Source organism: Equus przewalskii, chromosome 8, assembly GCF_037783145.1.
Source record: "Equus przewalskii isolate Varuska chromosome 8, EquPr2, whole genome shotgun sequence".
NCBI classification, from domain to species: domain Eukaryota; kingdom Metazoa; phylum Chordata; class Mammalia; order Perissodactyla; family Equidae; genus Equus; species Equus przewalskii.
This window is the reverse complement of record NC_091838.1, coordinates 84,656,302-84,682,706: the sequence shown is the minus strand read 5'-3', so window position 1 is coordinate 84,682,706 and position 26,405 is coordinate 84,656,302. Positions and strand designations below refer to the sequence as shown.

Here is a 26,405-nt window from a genome sequence, read left to right as displayed (position 1 = left end):
GTGGAGCTCAGAACAGTTTCCAACTTGCATGCTGGGTTCTCAGTGTGGAGGGGGCATGAGGACAGTTGGCCAAGGCCAACTGGAGGCCCCCAGGTAAGTGTTTGGTGAGGGAGTGCCCATGGTCAAGCACCTCCCTGCCCTGACCTCTAGCCCCGGCATCCCTGGGGCAGGAGCTGAGCTTGGCTGTGCTTCCCTGGTGGGCCCACAGCACAGCCTAGGGGTTTCCCAACCTCCCCCCAGCCCCCCAGCCCTGTCCTTCTCTGGGCCCTGGCTCAGGACCCCCAACCCCGTACAAGCTCCAGGGAAACCCTGTTAACCCCAGGCTGTGCCCCACTGCTTGGAGATCCAGTGGTCCCCACTGCCCATTGCTGGCCCATCAGCTTCCCCTCCCGGCACCAGGGCTTTGGGACCAACCCCTATCCCATCTCCGGGACTTCCCCCAGCCTTGGCACATCCAGTCCCCCATGCTTGACCACTCCTCTTTCTCTGAGACCACTTAGCCTTGGCACCCTTTACTCTGGGAAGTGCTCTGGCTGCATGCTGCCCTTGGCAGGAGAAGGGAGGCAGCTGCGATCCAGGATTCCCAGCCCCTTTGGGCCACTCTCATCTGGGACAGGAGTGGAAGGAGCTCTGAGCTCCTGCCTGAGCCCATCCATTAGGGTTATGTTGCAGCAGCGAGGTGGGGCTGGGGACACAGCCAGCAGGCTCCTGTGGCCCAAGTGGTATTGGGTGCAGAGGAGGGAGCTGGACACTGCCCCCTGGGAACCCAGCAGGTTCAGTGCCAAGAGGCAGCAGGTGCTGGCTACACCCAGCAGCTTTTGAGCCTTATGGCCAGGCCTCAAGGACTCAGGCCCCAGGTGGGCCTAGACCCTAGCACAGCGGCACAGACGCTAGGAGGGCTAGTGTGTTGCTCCCTCTGTGGGCTGCTGTCTCCCCACCTGTAACACTGGGTACAGGCATGACCTGGCGAGGTCAGAATGGGGCAGAGTGCTCAGAGCAGACTACCCACCAACACCATGAGTGTTTCCCTGGGCTGGCCATGGGAACTGCCATCACCCAGCACTCAGCAGACACCCCACTGTCCTAGCCCGGGAGGTTGTGCCCATGGAGGTTCAGGTGCAAAGGCACCCCAGCACACATTGGCCTCAGTTCCTCGTCTGCCCACAAAAACTGTGACACCAGCAGCCACATCTGTCATGCCCTCACTGGGTGCCAGACTCTGAGGGCAGCCCTTTATGGGCACCCTTGTCAACCATGTTGTCCCTGTCCCCATCCTGCAGAGGAGGAAACAAAAGCCCAGAAAGGCTGCATTGTGGCCACAATCACCAGCTGGAGGCAGCCCCAGGGTCTTCAGATCACAGCCTGTTGAAAGGCCTGGTGGGGCCCCAGGAGGCCCTGGGACAGGGGTCAGGGCGTATCCCTCAGCCCCCGAGACCAGGGATGGGAGGGACTCACCGAGGGAGGGGTATGCACACCCTCAGGATGGAAAAAGGGAGTCCCAGGCTTCTGCCTTGCTGCAAAATGCCCTCCGGGCTCCAAGCGGTCAGGGTACAGCCTGGGTCCCATTTGCTTAAACACCGTCCATTCTCCTTAAACCAAGAGCCTACCCAGAAGGGCCACGTCGGCCTGTGGCCAGAAGTTCCAGGTGCTGTGTCCTGAGCTGACCAGTCAGAGGCTGCAGCTGGGATTCTCTGCCGGGGATCTGTGGGTCCTCGGGGGCCTGAAACCAATTCTCCAGGGTTTAAATGTGTGAGAAATATTTGTCTTCATTTTGGCTATTCTAAAAAAGAACTCCCTTACCACTTATAATGACAAAACTATTTTGTGATAATTAGAAATGAAAAGATTTTCATGGACTAAGACATGTTTGTGTTTTTCACACTGGGGTCCAAAGATCCCAGTATCCTCAGAAGTCCACAGAAACTGCTTCCTTTGAAAGAAGACTCTATTTGGATTTCAGACTTGAGTCTAGAGGCCTCCCTCTGGCAGACAGCAGGCACATGGGCCCGGAAGGGGCCAGTCTGGAGCCTGGAGGCACATGTTCAGCCCATCTGCCTGTCCATCCGTTGGTCTGAGGCACCCTGGCCCAGACGGCTCCTCTGGGCTCGGCGTAACTGTGTGCTTTCTGCCTCACCACTGCATCTCCTTCCTTTCCCTTGCCTAGGCTAGAAGAGATGCTCCACACATTTCAGACACACCCTGAGTGGGGTCCCCTCCCTCTTCTCTCTCCCCTCTCTGCTTGGAGAGCCCCCTGGCGGAGATCCCCCACAAGGTTGCCCTCGGAATGCTGGCCCGGCCATCCGCCCGTGACCACCAGCTAGAACTTCTGCTGCCAGGGGCGGAGTTTTAGGAAGCTTCCTCTGTCGAGAAAGGAGACCAGCCCTCTGCTTGCTGCCTTCAGCCACCTCCAGTGGCACTGCCCTCCCAGCAACACCCAGGCTCAGGACACGGGGAATCCCCTCCACCACAGGCCAAGCCTCGGGCCTCCCTCTCTCTGACTCCTGCCCAGGTAGCCCTCAGCCAAGCAGGTGTGGGGCACCATGGGCTGAGGCCCACTCCCAGGGCTACCCAGAATTCCTCCTAGAGGCAGGGCTGCAGGAGAGCTGGGCCCGCTGTCCAGCCAGCCCCAGGCGCCCTCCTGCAGTGCTGGCCCAAGGCAGTGGGCACCAAGCTCCTCCAAGCCTGCTGCATGTCGACACCCCCCCTGAGAGGGCCAGCAGGGGAGGGAGCATGGGGTTTGGAGGCCCTGGGGCCCAGGCCCTGCCCTGTCCTCCCTGTGACTCCTCAATGGAAACAGGCCTCATCCCCAGCCTACCCTTCCTAGTCAAGGGGAGAAGTACGTGGGCTGGCGGAGGAGTTCCTTCCCCAGACTGGCTCCTCTGAAGGTGAGGGAAGTGCCCCTTGCCTCTACACATTGGCTTCTGCTCTAAAGGACCTAGCCCAGGAGAATGAGGACCTACCGCCCTGGACAAGGGGTGGGCAGGAGCCTGGCCAGGCCAGCCCAGACCCCCAGGGCTCACAGTAGCTGCCTCTCCTCACCCCTCTTGCTGCTTCCTCTCTTAGTCACTGGCTGGCCTGCAGCCCCTGCCCACCCCAAGCCAACCGGCGCCTGTTCTTTTTCCAGGGGTGGCGATAAGCACATATGCCAAGTACTGTTACCACAAGCTGCAGAAGGCGGCCCTGACTGGGGCCAAGAAGGTACGAGCTTCTCCAGGACAGCCGGGGAGGGGTCGGCAGGCTGTGCCAGTGACTCCTAGACAGGGTCCAAAGGGAGGCGAGGACCCTTGGGCAGCCAGCCTTCATGTCCTGAGGGCCCTGCTTTCCTCAAACCCAGCCTGCACATTCGGGGGTGAGGGAGTGACAGCTGATGGTGCAGAGGTGCTGCAAGGAGCCCACCTAGGCAGGTGACCATGGAAGGCCTTGGGCAGGGTCTGCACCCTCAGTTCCAGAGCCAGTGCAGGCAAAGGAGTGTGTGGCTGGACCAGGGCATCAGATCACCAGCCTGAGTGAGGGTGGGGTGTGCTGCGACAGTGACACCAGCTGCCTCAGGCCTGCCACTGTCGGGCCGGCGTGGTGAGGTGTAGAGGGCAGGCATAGTCCATGGGCGGGCCAGGAGACCCTCGCCTCCTGGCAGCCTGCCTCTGGACCCAGCGGAGGCTCAGCCTTGTACTGCAAGGCAGGCTCAGAAGACCACCCTGTGCCCCCCTTGCTCACACTGGGCTGTCCATCTGGTTGTGGAGGTCCGAGAGCCCAGAACCATCACAGGGCTCCTCCCAGTGCTATCAGCCAGGGCTGGGCGAACCCATTCCAGGGTGGGCAGGCAGGGCAGGTAGTCCCAGCAGTGCTCTCCACTAGGTGCTTCCCTAACCCCTGGCCAGCCACTGGGACCCCTTACCACCTGGAGGAGCTTGGCAGCCACAGCCCTTCCCTCCACCTGGTCAGTCCTCCTTGTTCCAAGCCTGCATTCTTTGGCTACTCCACAGGATGGGAGCCTCAGTCACACCACACAGCTGGACCTTTTCCCTGGCCTCGTCAGGAGGTGTGGGCCTCGGCCATCCTCGGCCAGGTGCCCTCCACCCTCTCAGCCCCTATCCTCACCCAGGAAGCCCCTTAGACCCTCCTACACCTGACCCTTCCCCACCTCTGATGAAGGCAGCTGTGCCCTCACTGTTCCAGAGCCTGGCCACCCCTCCCCACTTTGTCCCCGCTCCTGATGCATTGCTCCAGTCCAGCCACAGACTTCAGAATCCACTGCCTACAACCACCACCACAGGGTAGTCTCACATGGCCCCGATCCGCCAGCCTGGCCCTGCTTGTGGCCCCAGGCAGCTCCCAGACTGGCCTGTCCAGGAGTCACTCCCACCTTTCTCCTGCATGACCAATGGGGCCTCTTGAAGCTTCAGGATGCTGTAGGGGGTCCAGCGGGAGACCCCCCCTGGTGACTCGGGTCAGGACCTTGGGGATGCCCTCAGTTCTGGCTGGACAGAAGCCTGAAGTTCACAGGGATGAGAGGACACGAAGAGAGGAGGGGTGGCCAAGCCAGGGCAGCCCTAGGAGGGATGCAAGGGGAGGAAGGGTTGGGAGTAGGGCAGCTGGGCATGCACGCAGGGACAGAGAACTGGGCTGTCTTTGCAGGGGCTGAAGAAGCCCAACGTGGAGGAGATCCGGCACGCCAAGAATGCCGTGTTCAGCCCATCGATGTTTGGCAGTGCACTGCAGGAGGTCATGAGCATGCAGAAGGAGCGGTACCCTGATCGGCAGCTGCCCTGGGTACAGACACGGCTGTCTGAGGAGGTGCTAGCGCTCAACGGTGACCAGACGGAAGGCATCTTCAGGTGCCCTGCATCCTGGGCCCTGGTTGTGGGGGCCTCAGGTGTCTCCATCATGTGTCTCAGGAGGCAGGGGCTATTGGGCACCAGGCCCACTGGGCCTACTTCCCTGCCCCAGCCCAGGGCAGCGGGGCCAGCAGCCCTGTGCCCCTGCCTCAGAGCAGCCCCCTGAGAGGCCAGCATGTGGGCAGGGAGGGCACCCTGGAGCAAGCGGAAGGGCAGGCCACCATTCAGCCAGGAGAGGCAGGGCAGGGCCTGTGCTTAGGAGGTCGGTCAGCAGGCTCGTCCCCTGAACCACAGCATGCCTGAGCCAGCCAGGAGGGCCAGCCAGGGGCAATGCCCCTGCAGAAATGGCCACTAGGCGCCCAGAGGGCGCTTGGACCCCAGCCAGGGGCAGGGCCTGAGATGTGAGTCTAGAGAGAGACAGCATGCCCCAGCAAATGGTCCTCACCTGGGAATGAGGGTGATGGCCCCTGCCCAACAGGAGTGGCACATGGCCAGTCACTTGCTGTCATGACCCACTCCCAGGCCCCATAAGGACAGCTGGGAAAACAGGCCTGTGGGTTTGGGCCTCAGTGGCCCTATGGAGGAAAACATCTGCATGGGGGTGGCCAGCAGAGGGACAAGGAACGGTGGTTTGGGTGCATGGGGCAAGGGCCCCAAGCCACACCTCTCTGGTGGGAAAGAGGTCAACTGGGTGAAGAGAGGTCAAGTGGTCCTGACCCCTGACCTTGGGCAAGCCAAGCTTCTCTCTGAGACCCTCCCTGTGCCCTGGCAGGGTCCCTGGGGACATTGATGAGGTGAATGCCCTGAAGCTACAAGTGGACCAGTGGAAGGTGCCTACAGGCCTGGAGGACCCCCACGTCCCAGGTAAGCCCCCCGCCCCCTTGGCAGCAGGAGCAGGCCTGGTCCAGGCAGCTCAGACAGTTTGCTCTCCCTGCCCCCAGTGATGCCACGGCTCCGTCTATTTCCAGCACAGACATCCTTGCAGCCTTGCCTGCTCACAGCAGCTGCACAACCCTCCTTTCAAGAAGTCACATTTTGCATGTCACTCCCCCACAATGCCCAGGTCTCCAGGATGAGTCCGGGCTCTCAGGACCACGAGGTTACTAGGATCTGGGCTGGTGCAGCCCATCTTGGCCAGGTGGACCCTCTCCAGTCGGGTTCCCTCCCGGTCACAATCCCCTCTCACTCCCTGGTTGCTGGTCAAGTGGGTCCCCCACCGTACTGGGCACTGCCCGGGGTGCCTGCGTAGCAGGTGGCTGAGCCCCAGCATTGTGCCTGCAGCGTCGCTGCTGAAGCTGTGGTACCGGGAGCTGGAGGAGCCCCTGATCCCACATGAGTTCTACGAGCAGTGCATCGCGCACTACGAGAGCCCCGAGGCCGCCGTGGCCGTGGTGCACGCGCTGCCTCGCATCAACCGCCTGGTGCTCTGCTACCTCATCCGCTTCCTCCAGGTGCGCCCCCTCCCCGCCCACGCCAGGCCCATCCGGGTGTGGACATGCCCCACTCCCCTCCTCTGCCGGGCCCCACCCCCAAACCGCCCCCCGCCCCACCTGGGCCCACCCGCCGCTCCTCCGCAGGTGTTCGTGCAGCCCGCCAACGTGGCCATCACTAAGATGGACGTCAGCAACCTGGCCATGGTGATGGCGCCCAACTGCCTGCGCTGCCGATCAGACGACCCGCGTGTCATCTTCGAGAACACTCGCAAGGAGATGTCCTTCCTGCGCGTGCTCATCCAGCACCTGGACACCAGCTTCATGGAGGGCGTTTTATAGCACGTGGGCACCGAAGGACCGAGGGTGGGGACAGAGCCGAAGCTCGGGTGCGCCTGGGCAGGGGACACGCCGGGAGGGGGGAGGGAAGGCCCCAGCCGCGGAGGTAGCATGCCAGGCTCCGCCCATGCCCGCCCCAGCCCTGGAACCCCCCCATTTCCCCACGCAGGCCCTCGGCCTGAGGGCGCAGCAAGGGCAGAGGGGCTGCAGGAAGGGCGCCTCTGGCCCCCTGCCTCGTGGCCAGTTCCATGGGCACTGCACCGCCCACTGCCGGCCATGGGCCAGCCCCGAGAAAGTGCCTTCTGTTTCCTGGAGCCAAGTGACACTGCCCCTCCTGGGCCGGCCCAAGAGCACACGCCGCCCTTCCCGGGGTGAGCTGCCTTGCTGGAGCTCCTGCGCTCAGCGTGGTCCTGTCCTGGGCCCTGCCCCGGCTGCCTCTCTCTCCTCCTCTGCCCTGTTTGTTCTCCTCAGCCACCTGGCCTGCAGTCTTCACGTTCCCCAGCCCTGCCCCGCTCCTGCTGCCTGTGGCCTCCGCGGTGACTGCACAGGAGTTGGGGGCTCTAGGGCACTGGGCTGCCTATCACTGGAGCCGGGCCCAGCTGGCCCAGGGCCCGCAGGCGCTCTCTGGGTGGGGAGGGGCCCCCAAACCAAAGTCCTCTGGGGTGGGGGCAGGGTTGGGCAGGCATTCTTGGGGCAGGGTGGGGGAGGGGCAAGAATATTTTTCTTCATGTAGCTATAAATTCAGAATCTATCCTGCACCCCAACCCACCTGTGTATAGAGATATAAATAGAGCAAAAGATATAAGAACTAAATTTGCTAATGACATAGTTTTAACCCAAATGCTATTTATCTCTGAGCTCTCCTCGCCCGTCCTCTGTGCAGAGCAAGTTGATATCATTCCTTCATTTTTTCCTCCACTTTCTTGGCTTCTGACCAAAATCCAGACCTGCCCCATCCCCATCTGGGACCTGCAGCAGATGAGAGGGAAGGACCCCGAGCTGGGGGACCAGAGGGGTGCCCAGGACTGCCCTTCCTCGAGGCCAGAGCTGGCGGGAGGTACCTAGACTCTCAGTTTGTACATTTTCCATTTTGGAATTTTGGGTTCCAGTTGTTGTGAGACTTAATTTCTCCCCAGTTTTTATATATATATATTTTTTAGAGTTGTTTTTATTTATTATTAAAACCAAGCCCAGCCCTGCCGAGGCCTAGGTGTCCCCTGGGGGAGCATCTTCAGTCTGGTGGTTTCGGGGCCTGGGCAGGGGCGACCCGGCCACAGACTCTCATCCTGACGCACGGACTCGAGAGGTGACAACACTTGGTGTGAATAAAATCCATATGGACACTTGCGAGCCATGGTCGCTGCCTGTCGCCTCCCGCCCCTCTGGTCGCTGCGGGTGTCTGGGTGGGAAGCTGGGCAGCGCCCCACGGCAGCCAGCTGGTTGCTGGTACGGGCACCTGGGCGGACGGGCCAGGTGGGGGAGGGGGCGGGGCGCGGCTGCTTTCTGGGAATGGGGGCGAGACGCCCACCGGAGTATCGGAGTGGACCCCGACTGCGGGGGGCTCCGACCTGCCCCCGACTCGGCAGCGGCTTCTAGGCAGCGTGTGTGTTCACGTCTTTACGCGGTTCCTGGGAGGACACGCACACTGTCCGCCGAGCCGCGCTCAGGACGGGGGAGGCGAGCGGCCGCCGGCGCCCCGAGCCCAGCACCCCGCCTTCAGGCGGCCGGGCAAGAAAGAGCGTCGGGGCCGCCGGAACTCAAATCGCGAGGCCGCGGCCGCCGGAGGACGGGTGTTCGCGCAGCGCGGCCCCCGCGTGACCCTCTGACGGCTTCCGGCCTGGAGAAGGATGTGGCTGGCGTGCGGGGCGCTCCGGGCCTGGGCTCGGTCTCCGGGGGCCCGGGCCTGCGGCGGGAGCGGGGGCGTCCCCTACACGCAGGGCCAGAGCCCCGAGCCCCGGACGCGCGAGTACTTTTACTACGTGGATCATCAGGGCCAGGTGGGCTGGGGGCGGGGCCTGTGCCGGCCAGGGAAGGGCCGGAGAGAGTGCCCGGGGCGGGCGGGGCCGGGGGAGGGTCCTCGAGGGGGCGGGGCCAGAGGAAGGTCCCCCCCCAGAGGGCGGGGCTGGAAGAGGGCCCGAGGGGCGGGGCGGGAGAGAGTGCCCCCCCGAAGGGGCGGGGCCGGAGGGAGGTCCCCCAAGGGGGCGGGGCCGGAGGAAGGTCCCCCAAGGGGGCGGGGCTGGAGGAGGGCCCGAGGAACGGGGCCGGAGGGAGAGTGTGCCCCCCGAGGGGGCGGGGCCGGAGGAAGGTCCCCCCAAGGGGGCGGGGCCGGAGGAAGGGCCCCCCAAGGGGGCGGGGCTGGGGGAGGGCCCGAGGGGCGGGGCCGGAGGAAGGTCCCTCAAGGGGGCGGGGCTTGGAGGAGTGCCCGAGGAACGGGGCTGGAGAGAGTGCCCCCCGAGGGGGCGGGGCTGGAGGAAGGTCCCAGAGGGGGCGGGCTGGAGGGGTGGGCGGGGTCTCTAAGGTAAGTGAATCCGACTCTACTGAGCTCAGGCGCCAGAGTCCTGCATCCCCAGTTCCGCCCCGCCTGCTTTGGAAAACCTGGCCGGGGCATCCGGCATATCCGGGAGGAGGCAAGTCAGGTCGCCGCCACGGAAGTGGTGGCGTATCTGACTAGAAACTTGAAAGGAGGGAAGAGGTGCGGGGAAGGCATGCCAGCCGAGAACCGGTGCGCGAGGACGCACGGCCCCGCGTGCGGAGCAGATGCGGGAAAGTCGGCAGGCCACCAGGTTTACCCACGCGCCTCCCTGCACGTGGTGTGCACAGAGCGACGGGGCCGGCTCCATCGGGCTTCCAGCTGGGACTCATGGGCCTCGGCCTGCCCCTCTGTCTGCAGCTTTTCCTGGATGACTCCAAGATGAAGAACTTTACCACCTGCTTCAAAGGTACTGCTGCGCCCTCCTCCCCACCTTCCTTCTCCCTTCGGAAAGGGCCCTGGCGAGCTCCGCTCCCCGCCCTGCCCGCGGGCTGCCCACAGCAGGGGGCTGGGCGTCCTGCGCTCAAGAGCCTGGATGTCTAGGCTGAGGCCGGGGCCAGCTCTTGGCGCGGCCCAGGGCGAGCCGCCCGCCTCGGGGAGCATGGTGAGCAGCCGCGCCCTTCGCCCCCCCAGACCCGCAGTTCCTGGTCACCTTCTTCTCCCGCCTGAGACCCAACCGCAGCGGGCGCTACGAGGCCTCCTTCCCCTTCCTCTCGCTCTGCGGCAGGGAGCGCAACTTCCTGCGCTGCGAGGACCGGCCCGTGGTCTACACGCACCTGCTGGCCGCGGGCCCCGCGCCCCCGCGCCTCTCCTACTGCGGCGGCGGCGAGGCCCTGACGGTGCCCTTCGAGCCCGCGCGCCTGCTGCCCCTGGCCGCCAACGGGCGCCTCTACCACCCGGCGCCGGAGCGCGCGGGCGGCGTGGGCCTGGTGCGCTCGGCCCTGGCCTTCGAGCTCAGTGCCTGCTTCGAGTACGCGCCCGGCGCGCCCGCGCTGCCCTCGCACGTGCGCTGGCAGGGCCGCCGCCTCGCCCTCACCATGGACTTGGCCCCGCTGCTGGCCGCCGCCCCGCCGCCCTGAGCTCCCTCCGCCCTCCGGGCGTCCCCGGCCCGCGTCGCTGCGCACGCGCCACCCGGAGCGCGCGCCGGCCGAGTGCGCGTGCGCGGCGGAGGTGCGCCGTGGCCCCGCCCCGCCCGGCGCTGTCCGTGGTGCTGCCGCGGCCCGGGCCCCGACGGCCGGGAGGGTCGGGGTCGCGGGCCCTTCCTCTCCCTCCCCACACCCTGGGCTTGGGGCGTCCTCCGGTTCGGCCCTCGCTCGCGACGGCAAGCCTGGGCGTCCGGGCGGGAGGCGCGGAGGCCCCAGTGCGCTTGCGCGATCGGCGCCCGCCCCCCTCCCTTGCCCGGCGCTGCTCGGTGGCCAGGGCGCCGGGCTCGGCGGGGGAGCCGCGCCGCGGGAGCGTCAGGTGAGGGGGCGCCCGACCCAAGGTCAGCGGGCGTGGGGGCGGGATGGCGCCGTCCCGGCTCTGCCACCGGCGCGCACCGAGAAGGGCGTGCGGCCTGGCGGGGACCACGCCCTGCCCTGAACCGGCCGGGGATAAATCCGCGCTGAAGGGGGTGCAGGGGACGCCGTGGGGGGTCGAGGCACCCCACTCGGGCCTCCCACTGCACTCGAGGGGCTCGCAGGGCTTCCTCCCTCTCCCCTCCATCCCTTGCACAGATGGGCGCCCTGGAGACAGTGACAGCCATCACCGAATCCTGTGTGCGCCGCCCCGCCCCCTGCCAGCCGGATTAGGGGGTTGTCCGCTGGGTAAAAGGATTTCTGGGCTGGCCTCCCCTGCTCTTCCCACCTGGGCCCTCATCCCTGCCCAGGCCGGCCCTTCTACACGAATCAACATCTAGGGGGTCTCCATGTGAACAGCAGTACCCCACGTCCTGAGGAGGAGGCCAAGAACCTCCACTTGAAAGGCCTTGCCGCTGGAGACTGGGTGGAGGAGCCCTGGGCCAGCCCTTTTGCTCAAAGAAATGGATCCCAGGGGCCCAGAGAATGCCTCCAGCTTCTTGGGGTTCACACACATCCTAAGACACCTGGGGACCGCCTCTGCCTGGGCAAAGCTGTTCCATTAAAACTTGCTGTGCCTACCTCACCTCTAGTGACTTTAAGTAATCATGTGAGTTACAATTTAGAGCAAGATTTAAACGAATACCAAGGCCCCTTGGTACCGTTCCACATGACTCACTCTCGCCAAAGGGGAGAACTGGTGAACAGGCAGGTGTTCAGAGCAGGGACCACTTGAGGTATGGCCAGGAGCTGGGTGACAGCACACCCTCAGCCTCACCATCCCTGGCTCTGGACTGGCTAGTTTCTCAGCCAAGGTCCCCACCTTTAAAACTGTACCCGGAACTGTGTACTGTACCTGGTACTAAACCCAGGCCTTCCCGTCTTTCTAGGATCAGAGTTGCATGTGTGTAAACCTCCAAAACACTACTCACTCCTTCACAGTCCAGGAGGTCACTGCTCCTAGAGCCCACTTGGGGAACTACACTAAAAACTCGGTGGCCCAGGCCCCTTTGACACCACAGCTGTCCCAGGGCCCCACCTACCCCCAAAGACAGAAACACTTTTCTGCGAGCCAGCATGGAGAACACAGGCCCATAGCTTCTAAACTGACTCTCTTAGTGTCTGTCTCATCCTCCAATTCTCTAACAAGTTCCCTGAGAAAATCCCCAATTCTAGCTAAGCTGTCCCACCTACTCCCACCCCCAGGAGGCAGAACAGGGGCTGGACAAAGCTGGGATTTGATTTTCCTGTGGCTGGTGGCTCCACTCAGACTAGTTTTGCCCAAGTCACAACAGGTGAATCCCAAGGTTGGGAACAGAGCATGACTTCTAGGGATAAAACAACTAGCATTAACACTGGGTCAAGGTCAAGCAAGGACAGGGACACGGGCAGCTTGGGGCCTGAGGCCTTGCCCTGGGGGCACAAAAAGGACCTCTGCTCTGGGCTCTGTGCCTGATGAGGTCTCATGCCCGTCCCCACTGGGTCCATGTGGAGACCATGTGGACAAGGAGATGTGTCTGCCAGAGCCTGCTCTTTCCCTTCCAGCCCATTTGGGTAACTGGGCCCTGGATTTCACTGCCCATGTGTCCCCAAGCCTATACCTCACACCACCCTCTTGCACCCTAGATCCAAGGAGTGATCAGTTGCTAGGGCGTGGAGGGCAACGTGACCTCAACATCCACATGCATGATCAGGAAGCCACTCACAGTGCCAGGAACACTGAAATGTGAAGAGAAGGGGGCTGGGTGGAGTTGGCTCTCCCCAGCGGCCAGTGTAGCAAGACTGAGGACGTCAGAATTTCTAAGTTGGAATCTGATGCCCCAGATCTTTATCACTGTTTTTGTAAAGGAGAGCAATGAATGTTTTATTTATCAGTTTCTTGAACTGATGTACAGCTTTTCAAAAATTAGACACAGGGTGTGGGCCTTCATCCATGCTCTTTGCTGGCTCTCAAATGTAAGGGCAGGCCTGCCAACCTGTGTTTCCAGAGGTGCATCCCATCGCGGGCCACACTGTAGGGAGGCTGGTGAGGAGACTGCAGCTTCTGGTCCACGGCCAGTCCCGCGGGAGATGGCCCCAGGGGCGCCCACACTACTGCTGCTGTCACTGCTGTTGATGCCCAGTCTCCCACTCCACGCTGCCGGATGCCCCACCACCTGCCGCTGCTACAGCACCACAGTGGAGTGTGGCGCTCTGCGGCTGCGCGTCATCCCACCTGGAATCCCACCCGGGACGCAGGTGGGCACCACGTGGGACCACCAGCTGCGGGCTAGGGGTACCTGCGACAGGGAGAAACGGGGTGTGTGAGCGCCCCAAGTGGCTAGATGGGGCACCCTAGGGAAGAAGCAGACTCCCTCAGCAGGGTAAATACCCACCCTCCCTCTTCCTCCGGCCGCAGACGCTGTTCCTGCAGGACAACAGCATCGTGAACCTGGAGCCAGGCATCCTGGCGCCCCTCACTGCCCTGCGCCATCTCTACCTGCACAACAACAGCCTGCGTGCCCTGGAGCCAGGCACCTTCCGCGCGCAGCCACGCCTGCTGGAGCTGGCACTCACAGGCAACCGGCTACATGGTTTGCGCATCGGTGCTTTCACTGGCCTGGCCCAGCTGCGTGTACTCTACCTGGCTGGTAACCAGCTGGTGCAGTTGCTGGATTTCACCTTCCTGCACCTGCCGGTGAGGGGGGTGGGGATGGGGCAAGAAGGGGTCCTCCTGTACTGCTACCTGCCCTGCTGGGTTGGAGCAGTGAAGGGGAGAAAAGTCAACTTAAGTATAGCCTGGTAAGAAGAGGACCTGTCCCCCAGGACCCCCTTCCCTGATGGTCTGCTGTCCCTGCTTCAGCGACTGCAGGAGCTGCACCTGCAAGAAAACAGCATTGAGCTGCTGGAGGACCAGGCCTTGGCCGGGCTCTCCTCGCTGGCACTGCTAGACCTCAGCAGGAACCAGCTGGGCACCATCAGCCGTGAGGCCCTGCAGCCCCTGGCCAGCCTGCAGGTCCTGCGCCTCACAGGTACCTCTTTCTGGGGCAAGGGGGTCTCATGCAAAGTTGTCTTCTTTGGCCACAGTGGTGTCAGTAGGGAGCAGGCACAGGTGTGGAGGGGGCTCCCATGGCAGTGCTTCTGAGCTGCAGACCATCAGGCAGCACTCTGGAGGGCCACACCACTACCTGCAGCAATAACAAGGCTGCTAGGAATTGGGACGCTGGTAGGGACACAACTCAGGGACCTTGCCTAAGCGAGACAGAAAAGGTAGAGGTCTCTGGACAGACTGGACAGAGTTGAGGGGCTTGCACACTTTGGGGCCATTTGATGGCAGGCAGGCAAAAACTGGAAAGATGAGCTCAGGACTGGGAGCCTTTCCAAGAGATAATAACTGAAGACAAGGCTGACAAGATTTGCAAAATTTTAGTGGCAGTGGATGTCTATGGGGGGACAGAGTTTGCCCCAAAATAGTGGAACTTGTTGCAGGGAGAGACCTGAGAAGCAGGGACTTTCTTAGAGATTGGTGAAGTGAACTGGTTGTGCATCACAGAACTAAAGGAGCCAGGGAAGAGCCTGCCCACACTCCAAGGAGCTTGGAGTCAGAGAAGGGGTGGCAGGGGCCCTCAACTCTGTGGGAGGTGGGCAAAGGGCTCCTGCGCTGCCCGCAAGAAGCCCAACTGCACAGGCTGCGTTCTGGGCCACCCCTGAGCTACCTGCCCACTGCCGCTCTGCCCGCAGGGAACCCATGGCGCTGTGACTGTGCCCTGCACTGGCTGGGAGCCTGGATCAAGGAGGATGGCCAGCGGCTGCTCAGCTCCAGGGACAAGAAGATCACGTGTGCGGAGCCCCCGCGCCTGGCTCTTCAGAGTCTTCTGGACGTCTCTGGCAGTAGCCTCATCTGCATCCCGCCTTCTGTGCACGTGGAGCCGCTGGAGGTGACGGCCAACCTGGGGGAGGACCTGCGGGTGGCCTGCCAGGCTTCCGGCTACCCGCAGCCCCTGGTGACCTGGAGAAAGCTGGCCCAGCCTCGCGAGGGGCAGCCGCGCGCGCAGGCCCAGCCGGAGGGCGGCGCGCCGGGCCCGGGCGCGCCCGCGGCCCCCGACACGGGCAGCGGCATGCTCTTCCTCGCCAACATCACCCTGGCCCACGCCGGCAAGTACGAGTGCGAGGCCTCCAACGCCGGCGGCGCCGCCCGCGTGCCCTTCGAGCTGCTGGTCAACCTGTCCCGGCCGCCGCCGCCGCCGCCGGCCGCCGGCCGCGAGCCCCTGCACGAGGCGGGCAGCCTGGCCTTCCGCGCGCTGGGCCTGGCCACGCAGGCGGCGGTGGCGGCGGCCATCGCGCTGCTGGCGCTCACGGCGCTGCTGCTGGCCGCCCTCATCTGCCGCGGGCGGCGCGGGCCACGGGCGCCGGGGCCGCCGGGCGAGGGCGCGCTGTTCGTCAACGACTACTCGGACGGGCCCTGCACCTTCGCGCAGCTCGAGGAGCTCCGCGGCGAGCGCGGCCACGAGATGTTCGTCATCGACCGCTCCAAGCTGCTCCTCGCCGACCGCCCGGCCGCCCACGGGACGCGCTGCTGAGGGGCGCGCGCTAATGACGCGGCTCGCTCGCGCATGCGCCGGCGCCGTCAGTAAAGGATGGAAGCTGCGCAGTGTGCGGCGAGCCTTATGTGGGCCCGGGGGCGGGGGACCCCGGCTCTGCGCTCCCGGGGTGCGGACCGAGGGTGGCCAGGGAGGCTCCCGACGCCCGCACTGAGGCCCTCCAGGAAAGACCCCGCCCAGAGCGACCCAACCTCCAGCTCGGCAGGGCCCGGCCGCCCGGCGCCGGCCTCCTGCACCTGCCCACGGGGGAGGGGCGCCGGGCCGCGCCGCCAGGCCCACACGCTGCGGGCCCACACGCTGCGAGCTGCTGGGGATGCCCGGGAAGGGGAGGGGGCGGCACACTAGAAGACAGCTGTTACCCAGCAGCCATGCTGGGGTGCCAGCAGAGCCAGGGACAAGTCACTCTGACCAATTAGGACAGAAAAAACAGCCACAAATTTAAGTTCCAAACGCACTCCACATTTGTACCTTAAGGACACTCTCTGGCCCCAAAGCCCAGCCAACAGGCGGCCTCCTGGGTGCCAGGGCAGGGAGAACCGTGAGAAGCCCCGGAGTGCACGGAGACCCAACCCTCCCTGAAGCAGGCCCCTGCCCCAACTTAAACCTCAGGGCAGTCTGCTCTTGGGAAGGACCCGAAGAGCACACTCTCTCTCAGCTCACAGCTGGGACCCCAGGAAATTCCACAGAGAGGACCAGGATGCTGGAGGGCAGCCAAGCGCAGCTAAACCAAGCGGGCCTGAAACGCAGCCCTCAGGCCCACAGATGGTCAGCCAGTCAGGAGAGCAGGAGCAAGGCAGACTGCCCAGAGCACTGCAGAAAGCACAGGGAAGCTCAAGGTGCGCCCAAAAGCAGGAAAATGAGAGACCAGTGCCTTTGTGTCAGGCCTCTAGCAGGGTCCCAGCAAAGGCTCCGCCTAGCCAAGTGGGGGAGCAGCCTTCAGCAGCTCTGGACCCCAGGACAGCCTGTCTCTCACCCAGAGCTCAGAGATCACAAGCTAAAGTAGTCTGCAGCTAAGCGCCCATAGATGTCCGTGGTCCAGAGCACATGGGCACGCCCTGAGGCCAGCAGCAGTTGGTGCAACTCAGCTTCCACACGGGCAAACTTTTCCTCGTTGATGGAGGCCTCCAGCAGGACAGAGGCAGGCGGCGGCCAGGGCAGGCCCTCATAGCAGTCCACAGGAAAGGGGTGTACCACTGTGCGCAGCTCAGCCTGTGCCGCCGAGTCCCGCAGGAGCTCCTTAAGGCCTGCCATGGACAATGGGTTGCCATAGAGACCGAGGTAGCGGAGGCTGGCACAGCGGGTCAGCACAGGGAGTGTGGCCAGTAGCTGGGTATCGGCAAGCTGGCACTCGGTCAGCTCAAGGTGCAGCAGTGTGGCTGCTGCTGCCTGCAGCAGACCCTGAAAGGGCTCCAGCTGGCTGCCAGACAGGTCATTGCCACTTAGGTCCAACTTCTTGAGGTGGACAGCATGGGGACTCCGTGCCAGGGAGCGCAGGTCCTCAGGCAGCAGGGCGCAGAAGGCCAACTCCAGGCTCTCCAGGGGACTCTGCAGGGTGCTGCAAAGGACACAAGAGGTCACGAACAGGCAAGGCCAGGGGAAAGTCTCATGGAGGGGAGGGAAGGAGTGCAGCAACAGTGGGGCCTGCTCACCTGAGCAGCTGGTCCAGCCGCCCTGAGAGGAGAGAGGAGCCCATGCTGAGCTCCCGAAGACAGGTAAAGCGGCCCATCTGAGCTAGGAAGTATCGGAAGTTGTCCTCACCATCCACGGAGGGCTGCCGTGAGTCCCCATGGACGTAGTGCAGCCGCAGGCTGGCCAGATGCTGGAAGCGGGCCACATGTGGGATAATGACGGACAGGCCGCGAAGGCCCAAGTTGTTGAAGCGCAGGTCCACGCGGCGCAGACAGCCGGCATCCAGAAGCTGCAGCAGGGCCACGGTGTTGCGCATGGGCAGGTCCTCAGCCCGCAGGTCTCGGCAACAGAGCCGCAGCGGGCTGCCAACGCTGCTGCGGAGCGCCTCCCGCAAGAATGCATAAGAGGCCCGGTTTACCCGCAGATCCACACGCACCTCCACAGGAATGGGGTCCAGCCCAGGCTCCACAGTCCCGCCCTGCTGCTGTGCGATGCACGTGCGGGCCACAGCTGCTGTGCAGTCCCACATGCTCATGGTGCCAGGGTCCTGCTCCACACCATCATCCAGGAGGCCTGTCATGTCCAGCACCCGCAGGGCATGCTTCCTGGGAGCATGGGTGGGCTGAAGCAGGAGACAAGGGGGCAGAGCCCACACCCACTCCCAGATACCTTGGGACAAGAGCAACATGCCTGTTCCTGCACTGACCTCTTGTACCAGCCTGGAACCTCTCAGGGGACCCTCTTTGCACCCCCCCCAGGCCTGAGGGCCCCTCAGGCAAGCCCATACCTGCAGAGGGGCTGTGTGCCAGCCTCGGTCTCTGGGGTGTGGAGCCGGGCTGTCAGCCCCAGGATCACGGCCTGCATGCTCTCTGTGCTGGGCCGCTCCTGCAGCAGGGCTCGGCTGCAGTGGGCACACTCCTGAAGCAGCTGCTGGAAGCTGAGCAGTGGGAAGGGCCACGTGTGCACCAGCTCGCGCAGCACGACGGTCTTCTTGTCCATGAAGGCCACCTTGAACAGCAGAGGGAAGAGCTCGCGAGGCAGCAGGGGCAGAGCCTGGCAGGCAGCTGGCTGGCACTGGAGCACCTGCCGCGTGCTCAGGAACACAAGCGTGTGCATGGTGCTGGGCCCGGCAGGAAGCCACCTGTGGGGAAGGGCTCTTCAGCAGGGAAGACACCACAGAACATGACCAGGCCACAGCCCCATCCATGCACTGGTAGTGGGAAAGCCCAGCATGGGGCTTGGCACAGAGCTGGTGCTCCGTGGAGCATCTCAGCACCTAAGAGCAAGTGCTAGGTGCCTAGCAATGGGCTGGGAAGAGTGGAAAGGGGGACAAGGTCACCTCCCAGTCCCCACTCTCTAGCAGTGTGGGGGCTTCTTTAGGAACACAAAGCCATCAAGCAATATGTAAATAGCATGCCACCAGAAGTGACCAGCTGGCCTGGGTATGCTTTTTATGGCTGTTGCTCTGCAGGGGCTCCCATCTGTACTCCCTGCCCCTCAAATCACAAACCTATCTATCAGAAGTCCTCCCTTCCTCAAAGGAGAATAAAACTTAGGCCCCTCCCCCGACACACAAGCACTAGAGGTGGTGGCACATTCCCAGGGGACTGGAAGCTACATCACAGTTCCCTCCCCTCTCCTTCGTAGAGGCCTCGTGCAGGACACCCTTGGATTCACAGCACAGCAGAGGGGCGGGAAGCACAGGTGCAGGCAGATAGAAATGACCAGGACTAGGGAACACAGAGTCCAGACAGCCTGAGTGACACAAGCTCTCAGCGCAACCTCCTGTCCCACTACTCTCCAGGAGCATTGGCAGGCATGGAGACCCCTGGAGGTTTGCAGAAAGCAACCCTCACCCACCGAGGTCATTGTCATCTGTCTAAATATCTCCCTCTTCCCTGGAGAACCATGTTGAGAAACCAAGTCTCAAACCCTTGGGATTCAGAAGGCCCCAGGCCAGGGATTGTTCAGATGGGTAGAGGCCACTGCCGAAGGGACATCCAAGCTGACAAAGGGCACACAGGAGATGCCTGAGGCCACAGGGTACCCCAGGTGTCACCTCTGCTACTGATTTCAGCAGCCGCAGCAGCAGCAACACTTAGCCAACTTACTGTGCGCCAGGCACCTCATCCTCAAAACTGCTTCCCGGTCATCCCCCTGAAAACAGATTAGAAAACCAAGACCTAGGCCTTGCTCGACCAAGGTCACAGCCTGGGTGATGAGCTGGGGCAGGAGGCAGTCTGGCCCCAGAGCCCCTGCTTTCGCGGACCTCACACACAACACAAGCCCTTAGGGCACTGGTTCCTGAGGAGCCCCGAACGCCAAACCCTCGGCCTCGCTCTGCCTGGACAAATCTCGCGAGGACGATCATACCTCGCTGTAACAGGACAGACCAACCGAGCACCTGTCACGAGAGGAAATGAAAGCAGCCAGTGGTCACCGTGGGAGGAGCCTTTGTGCGGCCGCCCCCGCCCGGCTCCTCCCGGCCTCGAGCCGCAGGAGGCGCTGAGCCCACCGCCCTCGGCCTCCCGGGCGGGGTCTGCCCATCTAAGCCTGTGTATCGTCCCCGGCCGACGCCGCTCAGGCCGGCGCGGAGCTCCAGGTGCTTTCCCAGCCCGCAGCCGCCCCGCCCGGGCTCCCGCCCCGCCTCCCGGTCAGCGCCGCCCCGAGCGCCGCGTCCGCCTCCAGCGTCCAGGCAGGGCCGGGGGCACACGCCGGCCAATCAGCCCCCGGCCTCGCTCACCGGCCTCGAAGCAGCGGCCACCACCGCCGGCCCCGCCCCGCCGTCCGGGGCGCCCCGCCCAGCGCCGCCGCGCGCCGCGATGACGTAGCCGCCCCCCATTGGCCTCCCCGCCAGGGCCCCCGGATTGGCTGCCTCAGCCCCGTGGCCGCCACGCCGCCCCGCCTCCGACGTCGCCGAGTGCCTCTATTGGCTGGCGGCTGGCGCCGAGCTCGCGGCGGGAGATTCGCGGGGCGCGGAGCGCGGCAGGGCTGCCATGGAGCGGCTGCGGGACGTGCGGGCGCGGCTGCAGGCTTGGGAGCGCGCGTTCCGGCGGCGGCGCGGGCGGCGGCCGGGCCAGGTGCGGGCTGCCCGGGGGCGGGGGGCTGAGGGCGCGGCCCCCGGCTGACGCGCTCTCTTCACAGGAGGACGTGGAGGCGGCGCCCGAGGAGACCCGCGGTGAGCGCGCGGGGTGGACGGGGTGGAGGTTCTGGCGGGGGCCGGAGGGAAGCCACCCGACCCCTGACCCCCCCGACCTCTGACCCTCGCCCCCAGCGCTCTACCGGGAGTACCGCGCCCTGAAAGAGGCCCTGGGCCAGGCCAGTGGTGTCAGACCCGAGCAGTCGCTTCCCGCGGTGGCCGAGAAGGTACCCGGGCCCTGACACCCCAGCCTCCAGGGCAGCTTCCTGCACGGTGGAGCCAAGAACGGGCACAGAACTTGCGGGGAGGATTGAACAGGGTGGAGGAGGGCCTGGCCCCTCCCTCGGCTTTTGGGGGGCTGAGGAGGGAGGCTGGAGACACCTGTGCCCCCACACCAGCCTTTCCCTCGTCCGGCCCCGCTGTCTTTTCCTGCAGGCGTTAGAGCCCAGCTGCTGGGGGTCCCACCTGAACCGGGCTGCGACCCAAAGCCCCCATCCGACTCCAGGGCCAAGCCCTCAGGCTTCTGTTCAGGACTATGGGAAGAGGCTTAAGGCCAACCTAAAGGGCGCCCTGCAGGTGAGGGGTGAGGGCTGGGCACGCAGTGCGTCCAGGCTAGGTCCAGAGCTTGCCTCGGCCCAGGAGCAAGATCACCAGACCCTCCTTCCCGGCAGCCCCTCCACACACACACACGTGCTTGCACTACCACAGTTCCAGGCACGACCCCAGCGTTAATCAAGGCATGACTCCTGAGAAGAGCTCAGGGCCAGCCTGGTGCTGCTCCCCTTGCCCCCCTTGTGGGTGGGGACCTGGCAAGTTTCATAGTCTGCAGCAGCCTGGGGGCCTGAGTTCCTGCTTGGTTTGTCCTCCCTCTCCCAGGCTGGGCCAGCCCTGGGCCACACACGCCGGCCTCCACGAAGACCCTCATCCAAGATGCTCTCCTCAGGACTGCCTGCTGCGGGGGCTGCCCTCATCGCTCCAGAGGAAGTCAGTGAGGTGCCCCCACAGGCTCTCAAGCCCCAGCTGAGGCCAGGCCGGCTCCAGCAGCTACGGGCCTCCCTGAGCCTGCGGCTGAACTCCCTAGACCCTGGCTGGCTGCAGAGGTGTCACAATGAGGCCCCAGACTTTCAGGGGGCTCCCGAGGCCTGCCACCCTGGCCTGGATACAGACTTGTCACAGCCTCTGACTTTAAGTGTCCCATCCGTTGGTCCCAGCACTGGCCCTGAGGCACCTTTACCAGCCCCAGAGGCTCCAACCCTACAGGCAGTCAGAGTCAGTGCAGGGAGCCCCCAGCCTAGCAACACTCGAGGCAAGAAGCGGAGGCGGAGTGAGGAGCCAGGGGGAAGCCCTGCACAGGCCCAGCAGGACAGCAGCCAACCAGAACTCCCACCAGAAGGAGCTGGGGCTACAGCACATGCAGAAGGCTGTCTAGGGGAGCCCGTGCAGGCACAGCTGCCCAGCATCCCAGCGGCCCCCAGGTACCATGGCTTCATCCTCCCAGCAGGGTACCTTGAGTCCAGCCAGGTGGGAGGGCTTCAGGCATGGCCCATTTGTGTGTTCTTTCTAGGCCAGCCATCCAGGACAGGGGTAATTATGTGCGGCTCAACCTGAAGCAGAAACGCTATGCACGGGGCCCAGCCCTGCGTGGCAGGCTCCTCCGTAAGCAGGTGAGATGGCAGCAGACACTCCCCTCACCCCTCCTGCCTCTCATCTTGTGACCTTCTTTTGTGGACGCCCCCCAGGTGTGGAAGCAGAAGTGGCAGAAGAAAGGAGAGCGTTTTGGGGGTGGTAAACTCAGAGCCACAGTCAAGGATTCTTGCTTCTGGTGTGGGCAGCTTGGCCACTGGGCATCCCAGTGCACCCACCCAGGTGAGGCCTCTGCCCTGGGTGGTGGGTTGGGCCAACACTGCTTGAAGGGGGTGTTATGTTCATTGGAAGGGCGGGACTTCTGGCTCCAGCAAAAGGCCCTACCACCTCCCCACCCCGGCCCAGAACCCACCCTGGCTTCCCAGAAGGAAGGTGGTGAGGACGAGGGGGACACACAGACCCTCCCCACATTGGAGGAAGTAGCCCAGCAGCCCGGCACTGCCTACTGCCAACTCCCTGGTGAGTGAGGGCCTGCAGGAGAAGTTGTGGTCAGTGGCTTCTTCCTAGAATGACCCCTGCCCAGCCAGGAGCTCCAACACCACTCTCTCCTGTCTGCCCCCAGCAGGTAAGGAAGATACAGAGCCTGCTGGGCCTGAGCTGCTGGCACCCACGCAGCAGCCTGTGCCCAGGGCCCCTTCCCCACCCCCCACCATGCCACCACTCTATCTGCGGGAGCCCTCTGGGCAGGTGGCAGGTGAGTAGGCCAGCCCAGAGCCTTTAGTAAGGGATAAGGGTGACTTGGGTCCGTTCTGACTGAGACCTGTGTCCACAGAGACACCGGCTGAGGTGTTCCAGGCCCTAGAGCAGCTGGGGTACCAAGCCTTCCGTCCCGGGCAGGAGCAGGCAGTCATGCGGATCCTGTCTGGTGAGCATGGCTGCCAGGCAGTGAGGAGGGGCTAAGGCCAGGCTACAGAGTGGCACTACTGACCCTGGGTCCCACACAGGCATGTCTACACTGCTGGTGCTGCCCACAGGCGCCGGCAAGTCCCTGTGCTACCAGCTCCCTGCACTGCTCTATGCCCGGCGAAGCCCCTGCCTCACGCTGGTCATCTCTCCCCTCCTGTCACTCATGGACGACCAGGTGGGCGGACAGGGCCCTCTGCCCTGTGCAGAAGGCAGGAACTGATGCCCACAGCTCCTCTGACCCCCTTGGGCTGCTGCTTCTTGCCCCATCCCCACCTGGGAACTGCAAGAAGCCTACCAGCCCTATCCACAGTCCCAGGCCTGGCAGTAGCCCGACGGCAATAGGGATGTGGCTAGCCAGATCCAGGCCCACCCCCAAGAGGAGTAGTGCTGAGAACGGGGTCATCCCCACAGTGGTCTGTTTGTTCCTGGTGCTCCTGAGCCAAGGCCCACAGGTGGCTCTGAACCCTTGGTCCTAGGACCCAGGATCTGAGTATTCTCCCTACAGGGCGTGGGGTGGAGATGGTGGTAGCTGTTGGGCACAGCAACCCTGAGAGGCATTTGGGGAAGGGTCAGGGTTGGGAGGCCTGTGGCACACTATGCTCCTGTACCTGCAGGTGTCTGGCTTGCCCCCAGGCCTGAAGGCGACCTGCATTCACTCAGGCATGACCAGGAAGCAGCGGGACACTGCCCTGCGGAAGGTGAGGGGCCTCACAGGCCCAGACAGGTGGGGGCAGCAGGCAGCACTTGGGTGGTGTTCCTGACCTTGCTGTCCTCAGGTCCGGGCAGCCCAGGTACATGTGCTGATGTTGTCGCCTGAGGCGCTGGCTGGAGCTGGGGAAGGGGGCCCTGCCTGCCTCACTCAGCTGCCCCCGGTTGCCTTTGCCTGCATCGACGAGGCCCACTGCCTCTCTCAGTGGTCCCACAACTTCCGACCCTGTTACCTGCGAGTCTGCAAGGTGAGCCTTGCCCAGGTTACGGGTGAGCATGCCAGGGAGGGTGCGTTGAGCATCCTTACTGCCCCCTACTCCTGCACAGGTGCTGCGGGAACGCATGGGCGTGCACTGTTTCCTGGGTCTCACGGCCACAGCCACCCGCAGCACTGCCCGCGATGTGGCTTGGCACCTGGGCGTGGCTGAGGAGGCTGTCCTCAGGGGACCAGTCACCATCCCTGCCAACCTGCACCTCTCTGTGTCCATGGACAGGGACCCAGACCAGGTAGGTGTGCACACATGGGCCCAGCAGAGGCCCCGCCTCCTGGGTGCCCACACTGACCACTGTCCCCCCAGGCTTTGGTGACACTGCTGCAGAGTGAGCGTTTTCGTGCCCTGGACTCTGTCATCGTCTACTGTAACAGGCGAGAGGACACCGAGCGTGTTGCTGCGCTGCTCCGCACCTGCCTGCGTGAGGCCTGGGCCCCAGGGCCCGGAGGTGAGGCAGGGGCAGGACCACACCCCACAGACCCACCCAAGGCATGTGCCCCACCCAACTGACTATGCGTCTGCCCCGCAGGCCGAGCCCCAGAGGCCGTGGCTGAAGCCTACCACGCTGGCATGTGCAGCCGGGAGCGGCGGCGCGTGCAGCGGGCCTTCATGGAGGGCCAGCTGCGGGTGGTGGTGGCCACGGTGGCCTTTGGGATGGGGCTGGACCGGCCAGATGTGCGGGCCGTGCTGCATCTAGGGCTGCCCCCAAGCTTCGAGAGCTACGTGCAGGCTGTGGGCCGGGCGGGCCGCGACGGGCAGCCTGCACACTGCCACCTCTTTCTGCAGGCCCAGGTTGGTACCCACTCTACTCACCGTCCCCCCACCCCAGTTGGTGCCACAGCCCATGTTCATGGCCGTTCCACAGGGTGAGGACCTGCGGGAGCTGCGCAGACACGTGCACGCCAAGACCACTGATTTCTGTGCCGTGAAGAAGCTGGTGCAGCGTGCATTCCCACCCTGCACCTGCTCCCACACCCAGCGGTCCCCGGAAGAGGAGGGAGACCACAGCCAGGAAAGGGGCTTGGCCAGGGCCCCTGTGACCATGTGCCCACGGGAGGCTGAGCAACCCAGCAGTGAGCACACAGCCCGGTGCCCAGGCCACAAGCGGGCACTCCCAGTGCAGCCGACAGTGCAGGCCCTGGACATGCCAGAGGAGGGTGAGGAACTGGGGGCAGGATGAGGGGCATCCCCATGTCCCCACGTTCTCTGAGCCTTGCTCTGCCCCCCAGCCATCGAGACCCTGCTGTGCTACCTGGAGCTGCACCCGCAGCACTGGCTAGAGTTGCTGGCACCTACCTATGCCCATTGCCACCTGCGCTGCCCTGGGGGCCCCACCCAGCTCCAAGCCTTGACCCACAGGTGAGCACACCTCCCACCCGGGCTGGGGGCAGGAACGGAGAACTAGGCTTGCCAATCACACATCCTTTCCCCTGGCCCAGGTGTCCCCCGCTGGCTGTGTGCTTGGCCCAGCAGCCCCCTGAGAACACAGGTCAGGGAAGCAGCTCTGTGGAGTTTGATGTGGTCCAGCTGGCAGACTCAATGGGCTGGGAGCTGGTCCCTGTGCGACGGGCTCTCCACCAGCTGCAGTGGGACCCAGAGCCTAAGACAGGTGTGCCTTGCCCCCAGCCCTGCTTGCCACCTGTCTGCCCACAGGCCAGTCTGACACACTCTCTGGCAGGTGCACCTCGGGGCACGGGGGTGCTGGTGGAGTTCAGGGAGCTGGCCTTCCACCTGCACAGCCCCGGGGATCTGACAGCCCAGGAGAAGGACCAGATCTGTGACTTCCTCTATAGCCGCGTGCAGGACCGAGAGCGGGAGGCCCTGGCCTGTCTGCACCACACATTCCGAGCCTTTCACAGGTGCGGGAGAGGGTGAGCAGGGCCTGGGCACCACACCCTCCCCAAGGCAGGCAGCTCTGATGGGCCTCTCCCACTGCAGTGTAGCCTTCCCCAGCTGTGGGCCGTGCCTGGAGCAGCCAGATGAGGAGCGCAGTGCCAGGCTCAAGGCCGTGCTCAGCCACTACTTTGAGGAAGAGGGAGGAGAAGGGCCACGAGGCACGGAGGCCGAGCAGGGGCCAGAGCCGGGGCTGGCCAGGGTGAGTGCTGGCCCTTCCCATGGGACCGCAGAGGCGCATGTGCACACTGCCCTCCTGCCTTGCACCGTGGCAGGCCATGTGCAACACAGTGCCATGCAAGCTGGGATATGCCCCCACCCCCAGCTCCAGGACTGGGAGGACCAGACCCGCCGGGATATCCGCCACCTCCTCTCCTCGTGGCCAGAGCAGCAGTTCTCAGGCAGGGCTGTGGCCCGCATCTTCCACGGCATCGGTGAGGGCCTGGGAGGTTTGGCTAAGACACAGGGAGCACTGGGGTCGGACCTGCCAAGTCCTCAGAGCCGTGTCTCCTGTTCCACCGCAGGAAGCCCTTGCTATCCTGCCCAGGTATATGGGCGGGACCGGCGCTTCTGGAGAAAGTACCTGCACCTGAGCTTCCATGCCTTGGCGCACCTGGCCACAGAGGAGATCCTGCTGTGGGGCCGCTGACTGCCCTGCAGAGGGAGGGCCCTGGTCCCCCCACATCACAGATGCAGGCATGAGCTGAACTGTATGACCACTGGGTGGAAGGTTCTGGTGCGGCAGCTTATCAAGGGAAAGGCAAGACGACATCAGTGGTCAGGTCGGTGACTGACCACCCCAGATAAAGCCCACTGCCAGGAGTGTGGGGGCAAGGGGACCCTAAAAGGCAGAATAAAAGATGTTCAAGTCATTTCTAGGGATCCTCCTTTTCTGGTGGCATGGTCCCCACAGGCTGAAGACAGCTTTGTACGTCATACATCCC

The 26,405-nt window shown here is 64.1% G+C and overlaps 5 protein-coding genes across 38 annotated transcripts in view; 4 read left to right on the top strand and 1 right to left on the bottom strand.

Annotated features, from left to right (window-relative positions):
- ARHGAP39 (Rho GTPase activating protein 39) overlaps positions 1-7,954 on the top strand; it is a 125,011-nt gene extending 117,057 nt beyond the window's left edge. For all 6 annotated transcript variants that reach the window (XM_070631309.1, XM_070631305.1, XM_070631310.1 and 3 more), the window contains 5 exons: positions 3,125-3,198; positions 4,636-4,835; positions 5,608-5,699; positions 6,117-6,286; positions 6,413-7,954. In XM_070631309.1, the coding sequence (XP_070487410.1) occupies positions 3,125-3,198; positions 4,636-4,835; positions 5,608-5,699; positions 6,117-6,286; positions 6,413-6,607 (731 nt within the window). In that variant the 3' untranslated portion in view covers positions 6,608-7,954. The remainder of the gene's footprint in view (positions 1-3,124; positions 3,199-4,635; positions 4,836-5,607; positions 5,700-6,116; positions 6,287-6,412) is intronic.
- Positions 7,955-8,412: 458 nt separating this feature from the next.
- Positions 8,413-11,276, top strand: C8H8orf82 (chromosome 8 C8orf82 homolog). The gene is made up of 3 exons (XM_070631342.1): positions 8,413-8,601; positions 9,495-9,543; positions 9,768-11,276. The coding sequence occupies exons 1-3, from the start codon at positions 8,452-8,454 to the stop codon at positions 10,211-10,213; spliced, it is 645 nt and encodes a 214-aa protein (XP_070487443.1). The 5' UTR covers positions 8,413-8,451; the 3' UTR covers positions 10,214-11,276.
- On the top strand, positions 8,512-15,317 carry LRRC24 (leucine rich repeat containing 24). 6 transcript variants are annotated; one of them, XM_070631317.1, is made up of 6 exons: positions 8,512-8,601; positions 9,495-9,543; positions 12,679-12,928; positions 13,089-13,367; positions 13,533-13,701; positions 14,411-15,317. In XM_070631317.1, exons 3-6 carry the CDS (start codon positions 12,761-12,763, stop codon positions 15,247-15,249), a joined length of 1,455 nt encoding a protein of 484 aa, XP_070487418.1. In that variant the 5' UTR covers positions 8,512-8,601; positions 9,495-9,543; positions 12,679-12,760; the 3' UTR covers positions 15,250-15,317. The 6 variants fall into 6 exon arrangements, with proteins under 6 accessions (XP_070487418.1, XP_070487419.1, XP_070487415.1 ...); XM_070631318.1 differs by lacking the exons at positions 8,512-8,601; positions 9,495-9,543 and adding an exon at positions 10,462-10,595; XM_070631314.1 differs by lacking the exons at positions 8,512-8,601; positions 9,495-9,543 and adding an exon at positions 10,800-10,939.
- Positions 15,318-15,707: 390 nt separating this feature from the next.
- LRRC14 (leucine rich repeat containing 14) lies at positions 15,708-19,718 on the bottom strand. Of its 18 annotated transcripts, none has more exons than XM_070631326.1 (6): positions 19,643-19,718; positions 19,273-19,303; positions 19,011-19,056; positions 17,687-18,040; positions 16,920-17,504; positions 15,708-16,825 (listed from the first exon to the last, which is right to left on the bottom strand). In XM_070631326.1, exons 4-6 carry the CDS (start codon positions 18,013-18,015, stop codon positions 16,258-16,260), a joined length of 1,482 nt encoding a protein of 493 aa, XP_070487427.1. In that variant the 5' UTR covers positions 18,016-18,040; positions 19,011-19,056; positions 19,273-19,303; positions 19,643-19,718; the 3' UTR covers positions 15,708-16,257. The 18 variants fall into 18 exon arrangements, with proteins under 18 accessions (XP_070487427.1, XP_070487428.1, XP_070487432.1 ...); XM_070631327.1 differs by having other exon boundaries at positions 19,169-19,303; positions 19,643-19,702; XM_070631331.1 differs by having other exon boundaries at positions 17,687-17,907; positions 19,643-19,702.
- Positions 19,366-26,333, top strand: RECQL4 (RecQ like helicase 4). 7 transcript variants are annotated; one of them, XM_070631300.1, is made up of 23 exons: positions 19,366-19,501; positions 20,044-20,077; positions 20,174-20,265; positions 20,474-20,614; positions 20,915-21,513; positions 21,603-21,702; positions 21,778-21,904; positions 22,028-22,141; positions 22,245-22,376; positions 22,455-22,547; positions 22,627-22,763; positions 23,203-23,286; positions 23,365-23,544; positions 23,624-23,803; positions 23,875-24,016; positions 24,098-24,360; positions 24,434-24,725; positions 24,798-24,927; positions 25,008-25,177; positions 25,247-25,427; positions 25,507-25,663; positions 25,787-25,895; positions 25,986-26,333. In XM_070631300.1, exons 5-23 carry the CDS (start codon positions 20,969-20,971, stop codon positions 26,108-26,110), a joined length of 3,261 nt encoding a protein of 1,086 aa, XP_070487401.1. In that variant the 5' UTR covers positions 19,366-19,501; positions 20,044-20,077; positions 20,174-20,265; positions 20,474-20,614; positions 20,915-20,968; the 3' UTR covers positions 26,111-26,333. The 7 variants fall into 7 exon arrangements, 5 of the variants coding, with proteins under 5 accessions (XP_070487401.1, XP_070487400.1, XP_070487399.1 ...); XR_011543316.1 differs by lacking the exon at positions 19,366-19,501 and adding an exon at positions 19,817-19,979 and having other exon boundaries at positions 22,248-22,376; positions 25,308-25,427; XR_011543315.1 differs by lacking the exon at positions 19,366-19,501 and adding an exon at positions 19,825-19,979 and having other exon boundaries at positions 25,362-25,427.
- The last annotated feature ends 72 nt before the right edge of the window (positions 26,334-26,405 follow it).

Coding starts and splice junctions, on each gene's coding strand:
- C8H8orf82 (XM_070631342.1), top strand. CDS start 8,452: ATGTGGCTGGCGTGCGGGGCGCTCCGGGCCTGGGCTCGGTCTCCGGGG. Junction 8,602..9,494: donor ACGTGGATCATCAGGGCCAG/GTGGGCTGGGGG, acceptor CTCTGTCTGCAG/CTTTTCCTGGATGACTCCAA. Junction 9,544..9,767: donor CTTTACCACCTGCTTCAAAG/GTACTGCTGCGC, acceptor TCGCCCCCCCAG/ACCCGCAGTTCCTGGTCACC.
- LRRC24 (XM_070631315.1), top strand. CDS start 12,377: ATGATCAGGAAGCCACTCACAGTGCCAGGAACACTGAAATGTGAAGAG. Junction 12,929..13,088: donor GAATCCCACCCGGGACGCAG/GTGGGCACCACG, acceptor CTCCGGCCGCAG/ACGCTGTTCCTGCAGGACAA. Junction 13,368..13,532: donor TCACCTTCCTGCACCTGCCG/GTGAGGGGGGTG, acceptor TCCCTGCTTCAG/CGACTGCAGGAGCTGCACCT.
- LRRC14 (XM_070631319.1), bottom strand. CDS start 18,106: ATGGATGGGGCTGTGGCCTGGTCATGTTCTGTGGTGTCTTCCCTGCTG. Junction 16,826..16,919: donor CGGCTGGACCAGCTGCTCAG/GTGAGCAGGCCC, acceptor TGTCCTTTGCAG/CACCCTGCAGAGTCCCCTGG.
- RECQL4 (XM_070631298.1), top strand. CDS start 19,896: ATGGAGCGGCTGCGGGACGTGCGGGCGCGGCTGCAGGCTTGGGAGCGC. Junction 21,514..21,602: donor AGCATCCCAGCGGCCCCCAG/GTACCATGGCTT, acceptor TGTTCTTTCTAG/GCCAGCCATCCAGGACAGGG. Junction 24,726..24,797: donor CCTGGACATGCCAGAGGAGG/GTGAGGAACTGG, acceptor TCTGCCCCCCAG/CCATCGAGACCCTGCTGTGC.